The sequence below is a fragment of the Arvicanthis niloticus genome, chromosome 1, assembly GCF_011762505.2.
Source record: "Arvicanthis niloticus isolate mArvNil1 chromosome 1, mArvNil1.pat.X, whole genome shotgun sequence".
Taxonomy (NCBI): Eukaryota; Metazoa; Chordata; class Mammalia; order Rodentia; family Muridae; genus Arvicanthis; species Arvicanthis niloticus.
The window spans coordinates 10359405-10367829 of NC_047658.1; the positions used below are offsets into that span (position 1 = coordinate 10359405).

Genomic DNA, 8425 nt, shown 5'->3' on the forward strand with positions numbered 1-8425 from the left:
AGGTTATACAAGCTCCAGTTTCCACCAATTCTGTGAAAAATTAGGAATATTATATAAAATGGTTATTCCATATAATCCACAGGGCCAAGGTGTGGTAGAAAGGGCACATTGAACCATTAAATGTCAATTTGAAAAAATTAAAAAAGGGGGAATGATACCCTACCAAGGGATCCCCCAGAAATATCCCACATCACATGCTCTTTATTTTAAATTTTTAAACTTTGGATTCTGAAGAAAAATTTACTGCAGATAGATTCTGGCATCCTGATACCAAAAAGAATTTTGCAACAGTCCTCTGGAAAGACCCATTAACTGGAACCTGGAATGGGCCAGATCCAGTGCTTATCTGGGGAAGAGGTTCTGTCTGCATATATTCCCAAACTACAGATGCATCACGCTGGCTGCCAGAGAGACTGATTAAACAAATAGACAATAACAAATCCAGGGAGGATAAACCCCTTGAGAAGCGTATTTTTTTCTTTATAGGAAACATGAAGATGCTTCTCAATTGCCTTCAAACTGGAACAGATCAATCAGCAAACCTGACTTGGGAAGTCCTCAATGTGGAAGGAGACATCACCACCCATACCTCCAGGGTAGCTCTATTGGACTCTTGGTTCCCCAACTTATGATTTAGTGGGGAACATTGTTTAGACCCAAGAGAAACCCCCCACTATCACAGTTACTATAGTGGTTTTTTGGATTTGAGATTGACTGGAGCAGAAACTGGGATTTCCCTACTTATTTTGTTAAGATCAAAGCTATGATCAGTTCTGTATTTCTATAGATTTAGATTCTGCTATAACACATTTGTAAACAGAGTAGAAGAGGCTTATACTTTTTACTCCTCAGACAGAGGGAGTTATGTGTTTCCCTTAAAAAAGAGTGTTGCTGTTATATTGACTATTCAGGCATGTGGATGTGAAAATTAGGTGTCTGATAGAAATAAGCCAGACCACTTCTCCATAAGGCAGAGTTCTAGTTCCTCACTGGGGAGTCTTGCTATTTATTTCTTCCTTCTAAAATACATTTAAAGCAATTTTTATTTATTTCTCCCTTCTATGGGGATTAATATCTCTGTAGATAAATATACTTATATCAAAACCAGTTGCTTAAGATGGCATTGAAATCTGACATTTCTGTTTATTCTCTATAACTTGTTTTATTTCAAAAGGCATACACCTTGCTTTCTGCCATCTGAATAGCAGGGCTTTGCCTTCTTCTTTGCAGAACAAGGGTCTTTAGAATCTTCGGGAATAAGCTGCATCTCCAAGAAAGCAGGGAAACATTTGAGAGACCTCAGGCTGGAACTCAAGCCTGCCCCTTAGCATGTTGTTTGTTAGGTTTGGGGGCTCAACTTCATCTTAACTTAGAAACATGCATGCCAAATTAGCATGGATTCTGTCCTAGTCCTCCCCACCCCCACCACTGCTTCAGAGAAAACACACAGGTAAGAAACCAATTCTCCCCACCACCTAATCTTAAAAGGACAGCATGTGTTTTCCATTTGGGCATCTGAAATCAATTTTTAAGTGAGTTTTTGTTAGATGTTAAGGCCCCAATATGTTGTAGAAATTTTTAATCTCAACCTAGGGTTTCTACCCAGCCTTTGACCCTTTGCTTCCCAGATAAAATACACATGCAAACTTTGTATCTATAATAATCTTTAATCAACACTAGAGTTGGGCAGATAACTACCCACTCTGCTATTAGACTGCACTTTCCTATAGATAACCCTGAATTATGACTTACTACTTACAAGGTTTCATCTGGGCTGCACTTCTTCCTTTACTTCATCACTTCATCATTCACTTTCATCATTGGCCAGCCCTCAAGGCCACATTTTTTATGGCTCACCTAGGCTATGGTGGCATCTCCTTCTTCCTCCCTGACCTTCTCCTTGTGATCCTCTTTGGACCCCAAGCCCAGGAAACTTAACCCCCACCTGTCTCTTAGACCTAGCTATTAGCTGTTGGCATCTCTATTTACAATCAGAAATAACTTGGGGCCGGGTCACAGGTCAATGTGCATACTCCAGGTCTTGGGGGCCCACACTTAGCATTACAATAAACAGCAAGACCAAACCTCAACAGAGAGCCCACATCTAAACCAAGGTAGAGGGCTCTTGAAATATACAGTACTACATTATCTGATAACACAGCTTGTGGTAGAAGGTGATTCCCATGTATCTTTGCAAGTACATTTACCATGTACCTCGGCTTACTTCATGAGAGTAAAACAGAGATGCTATGTGCAGGTGAGAATCTCTCAGGCATAGAAGTGGAGCTCAGAACTGACTTGTAGACTGAGTAAGTTATTAAATTTAAGGCTGAATGAGTAGTGAAGACCAACCATGGAAATGGGTCATCAAACATGAATTCATGTGATCTGGCATAGGAAGAGAATCACTTTTCTTTTAACCTACATCTCAGAAGATAAGCTCAAAAGCTATTTGTTTGAAGATTTGTTTTACTATTAATGAAATCCATATGACGTGAAGGGGTGATGTACTAGAGTAGGTGGGTGCCCTGAGAGACTAAAAAAGGGCATTGTTACAGCCATTCCAAGGTTCACCCATATGTCACCAACTTCTCTCTCACTTTCCCTACATCAGAGCCCCTTGATCACAATATGGAGATTCTAGATTTTTATACATTTCACAAATAATGTTGTCTCAGGACCATAATTGAATGAATAACTGTGTTTCTATTTACTATGTATTTCACAACTGATTTTCTAAGATAATTTTTACTCCTGGTGTAGAATTTTTTTCAGCCACAACTGCCAGTGAATGAAGAGTCACTTTCTAGTGGGGAAAACATCCTGGGATGCAGAGATGGTTCAGTGGTTAAGAGCTCTTCCAGAAGACAAGGGTTCTCAGCACCTATGACAGCTTACAACTGTCTATATCTCCAATTCCAGGGAACCCAAGGTTCTCTTCTGGCCTCTGCCCCACACAGGCACACTCATGGTGAACAGACATTCATACAGACATGATACATACAGAATTAAAGTAAGTGTATTTTTCAAACAGTGTTTAACACAACCCAACACTCTCACAGTAACAAATTACGGTTTCTACACATTCTTCATCAGCAACTGCTTTTAACACGTGTTACTTTGAAAATGGCTGACTACAGAGACATGTTTTCTGTGGTACCTTGAGATTCATTAGAGTTGGAGTCTCCATCTATTCAACTGCATTCTCCACAGTCTTTCCAATCATGATTTTATCTGGAATTTTCTTTTCATTGCCCAAACATTTGAGACCCTACACAACTGCCTTTAAATTTTTTCTGTATCTGCGTGTGTGTGTATGCGTGTGTGCACACCCCCGGTCATACAACAGTCCAAGTCAAAAGATAACCTACAGGAATAGGTTTGGTCCTCTCTTTCTACCATGTAGATCTTGAGGAATAAATTCAGCCTAGGGAGCAAGTGCCTTTACCTATTGAGCCACCTCACCAGTCTGACAGCTGACTATAAAGGGTCAGTCCACATACATCTGAATAGAAATAAGGGAATAATGAGGTCATGGGGTGAACATATGGTTTCCTGTGTTGTCTGGTTTTGTGGCTTTGAAAAATATCTGAAATAAGGTTTTGTAGAGAGCCGTGCCCTCTGCAGGCAGAGGCCTTACAGGCTGCGCCACCACCGGTTCGCTGATGATTTTGGTGGATAGGTTCCGTGCGCATGCACAAGGGCTAGGAGCGCGCCAAGTCACTGACCAACCCGGGGCATCATATGGCTAATGAGCGAGCAGCCAGTCAAGTATGTACGCTCCGCTTTAAGGACTATTTAAGCTGGCACCGTTCGGGGTCCTTTGTCTTCCTCTTCCCATCGCAATAAATGCTTGCTGCAGAAGGATCCTGGTGCCTGCATGTGTTCTTGCTGGGGAGACGATCTCGTGGGTTACAGCTGGTGCCGAAACCTGGGACGCCAGGAAGCCTTACGACCTCCAGTGCCAAGGAGACCCTCCGTGTTCGAGGAGAAGGATTCAGAACTGCAGGACAAAGGTAAACTCTGTAAGGCATGTTTGGTCCTGATTTGTCTCATCTCTCTCCCCAGTTGGCAGGACTTGTTGAAGCCATTCCTATTGTGACAGTAGCGCTTGTTCTCTTTCTTTTGGTTTCATTTTGCTTCCATAAAGGCTGGTGCTAAAAGACTTGCCGCCGTTGGGCGCGGTTAGACAGATGTAGATAAGCCGCAGTGCCCCTCCCTGTGTGTCAGCTTCTCTCCTAGATAAGAGAGCAGCATGGGGGCTTCACATTCTGTGATTATGGTGCTTCAGTCACTCTTGCGACAGCATGAATTAATAGTTTCTACAAAAATATTGGAGGGGTTTGTGAAGGAGGTAGACCGCGTAGCGCCCTGGTATATATGCTCAGGGTCGCTAACACTCGCCTCCTGGGACAAATTGGAAGGTGACTTGATTAGAGAACAGCAGAATGGGAAATTAAAGCCTGGAACTAGACCGCTGTGGAGGCTTGTGAAATTGTGTTTACAGGACGAGAAGTGCCGCTCGACTATAGCAGCAGGCCAGGGAGTGCTAGAGGAGTTATAAGACAGCATGTCAGAAACAGAGCAGGATAATCGGTTGGGAGCTCACAAAGAAAAAAGAAAAGGTATACCTAAGATAAAAGGCCCTTCCAAAGACGCCCAGTCTGCGGAGGAGAGAGATAAGGGAAAGTACACCCTGGGTGGGAAACGTAAGGAGAACAAAGATAAGGGAAAAGATGCCCTGGAGGAGAAGCATGAGGAGGGAGAAAGGAAGCCGGAAAGAAAATCTCTTTATCCAATACAGGAACTGGATGCCTTAGAGCTTGATAGCTCTGAGTCAGAGGAGCTAAGCCCCTCTGAGCAGAGAGACTTAGATGAAGAGGCAGCCCGCTATGAGGAAGAAAGGTACCATCCAGATAAGCGGCTGCCACTACAAAATCGAAAGCAAAAGAAAACAAGAGATAAGAACCACACGGCTTCTCAGTCGGTTGCACCCCCCCCCCCCGACCTATTGTTCCCAGTGCTCCTCCGCCTTATGCGGAGAAGCTGCTCAGACTCCTTTCTTTCAAAGGGAGATAAAAGAAAGTTATTACAAGCTTTTCCAGTGTTTGAGATTGCGGAGGGAGGTCACGTCCACATACCGGTAGAATATACCCCTATTAAGGAACTTGCTGAATCAGTTAACAGATATGGAGTTGATGCTAATTTCACAGTCATGCAGCTTGAGAGACTCGCCACTATGGCAATGTCCGAATGATTGGCAAAATACAGTAAAAGCTGCTCTCCCTAATATGGGACAATACATGGAATGGAAAGCCTTATGGCATGATGCTTCTCAAGTACAGGCAAAGGCCAACACCAATGCGGAAGATAATCAAAGAGAGTGGAAGTTTGAACTGTTAACAGGACAAGGACAGTTTGTTAATGACCAAACAAATTACAATTGGGGAGCATATGACCAAATTTCAGCTGCTGCTATTAAAGCATGGAAGGCCCTCTCAAAGAAAGGTGAGGCCGGGGGACACCTAACAAAAATATTACAAGACCCCCAAGAGCCATTCTCAGACTTTGTGGCTAGGATTACAGAAACAGCAGGCAGGACTTTTGGAGACCCGGAGCGAGTTAAACCACTGATAGAACAACTGGTGTATGAAAATGCCTCACCAGAGTGCAAGGCAGTCATTACCCCTAGAAGAAACAAAGGGTTGACAGATTGGATAAAGGTTTGCCGAGGACTTGGAGGCCCGCTTACTAATGCCAGCCTTGCAGCAGCTATCTTACAAAGCCAAAATCGCCCAAGTCCTGGCAGCCGTAAAGTCTGCTATAACTGTGGCAAACCGGGTCATTTGAAACGAGAATGTCATGCTTCCATGCAAAAAAGAACTCCAGGGCTTTGTACCAAATGCAGAAAAGGTTATCATTGGGCTAATGAGTGTCATTCAGTTAGAGATATTCAAGGAAAGCTTATTTAACATGATTCCCCAAAAGTAGAAAGAGACGAGGGCACTCCAAAAAACGGGTATCCGGGCCCCAGATCCCAGGGCCCCAAAAGATATGGGACACAAATCAACAACCGGAGGACACCTCTAGCCGCAGAGCTACAAGAGGCTCCACAGGACTGGACCTCCGTTCCACCTCCCAATTCTTATTAATGCCTCATGTGGGTGTACAACCTATCATGATTGATTTTAAAGGTCCCCTGCCTGAGGGAAGTGTCAGCCTCATTCTAGGTCACTCCTCTCTTACCTTGAAAGGGCTTGTAGTTCATCCTGGTGTGATAGACCAAGACTATACCGGGAAACTTCAAGTTCTCTGTTCTTGTCCACAAGGCATATTTTCTATCTCTCCTGGAGATAGGATTGCTCAATTGGTTGTCCTTCCAAATTTGCATAATTGTTTCCCATCCACCGGGGTGCCTAGAGGCACTAAGGGACTTGGTTCTTCAGGGACTGATTTTGCTCACTTGGTAGTTGACCTTAAAACTAGACCCACCTTACAATTAATGATAGAGTGGAAGAACTTTATCGGAATTTTGGACACAGAAGCTGATAAAAGTATTATTTCCTCCAACTGGTGGCCTAAGGCGCGGCCTGTTACACAATCATCCCACTCCTTACAAGGGTTAGGATATGAAGCCAGCCCTGCAGTCAGTGCACGCTCATTGACTTGGCAGGCACCAGAAGGTCAAACAGGAAGCTTTATATCTTATGTGCTTCCTCTCCCCATTAATCTCTGAGGAAGAGACATCTTACAAGACCTAGGATTAACATTAACTAATGAGTACTCTCAACAAGCTATCAATATTATGAAAAGGATGGGATATAAGGAAGGAAAAGGCCTTGGCAGAAAAGAACAAGGAAGGTTAAGCCCAATATCACAAGAGAGTAACATAGGAAGACAAGGTTTGGGTTTTCCCTAGTTGCCATTGAGGGTTCTATGCCCATATCCTGGCTTACGGAGGAGGCCGTGTGGGTTCCTCAATGGCCCCTATCCTCTGAGAAATTGGAAGCTGCTACAAGGCTGATTAAAAAACAAGTACAGCTTGGACATTTAGAGCCTTCCACCTCTCCTTGGAATACACCTACTTTTGTCATAAAAAAGAAGTCAGGAAAATGGAGACTTCTCCATGATCTGAGGGCTATTAATGTGCAGATGCGGCTATTTGGCTCTGTACAACGAGGCCTACCTTTACTTTCTGCTTTACCTAAGCAATGGAGGATTATAATTATAGACATTAAAGATTGTTTTTTCTCCATTCCTTTATGCCCGCAAGATAGGCAAAGATTTGCATTTACCTTACCTGCTGTTAATCACCTTGAACCAGACAAGATATCAGTGGAAAGTTTTGCCTCAAGGCATGGCCAATAGCCCCACTATGTGTCAGTTGTATGTGCAGATGGCCCTTGAGCCAATTAGGAAACAATTTCCCTCTTTGTTATTAGCCCACTATATGGATGACATTCTTATGTGTCATAAGGAATTATTTATTTTACGAACCTCATACCCTTTATTGCTCAAAACCCTGGGACAATGGGGCCTGCATATTGCTACTGAGAAGGTTCAAATTTCAGAAATTGGCTCCTTTCTAGGGACAGTTATTTACCCAGAAAAAATAGTTCCTCAGAAATTAGAGATTCACAGAGACCATTTGCACACTTTGAATGATTTTCAAAAATTATTGGGTGATATAAATTGGTTGAGACCATTCCTGAAAATTCCCTCTGCTGAATTAAAACCTTTGTTTGATATTTTGGAAGGGGATGCTCATATTTCCTCGCCAAGAGCCTTAACACTGGCTGCAAGCCATGCCTTACAAGTGGTAGAAAATGCCTTACAAGATGCCCAGCTAAAACGCATAGATGAAACCAAAGCCTTTGACTTATGTGTTTTTAAAACTAGATACTTACCAACTGCTGTGTTATGGCAGGAGGGGCCCTTGTTATGGGTTCATCCCAATGCTTCTCCCTCAAAGATTATTGAATGGTATCCAGATGCAGTTGCTCAGCTTGCCCTTTGTGGGCTAAAAGCAGCCATTACCCATTTTGGAAGGGAACCTAGGGTTTTAATAGTGCCTTATACTGCCCATCAAGTCCAAATATTAACTGCTACCTCTGATGTTTGGGTGGTGTTGGTCACTTCCTTTAATGGTCAGATAGATAATCACTATCCCAAACATCCCATTTTACAATTTGCCTCAACTCAAGCTATTGTATTTCCATGCAGTGTATCTCAGGAACCACTCCTAGATGGAATGGTAGTTTATACAGACGGGTCAAAAACAGGAGTGTGTGCCTATGTGGTTAATAACAAAGTCACATCCAAACAATACCATGAAACCTCACCTCAAATTGTGGAATGTTTAGTGGTGTTAGAGGTTCTGGAAGTTTTTCCAGGTCCCTTAAATATTGTTTCAGATTCCTTCTAT

General features: G+C 43.0%; 1 protein-coding gene across 1 annotated transcript; it reads left to right on the top strand.

The window, feature by feature from the left end:
• The first annotated feature begins 4570 nt into the window (after window positions 1-4570).
• On the top strand, window positions 4571-6152 carry LOC143439808 (igE-binding protein-like). The gene is given in 2 exon segments (XM_076926387.1): window positions 4571-5247; window positions 5249-6152. Coding segments are annotated over 2 exon segments (1581 nt in total).
• The last annotated feature ends 2273 nt before the right edge of the window (window positions 6153-8425 follow it).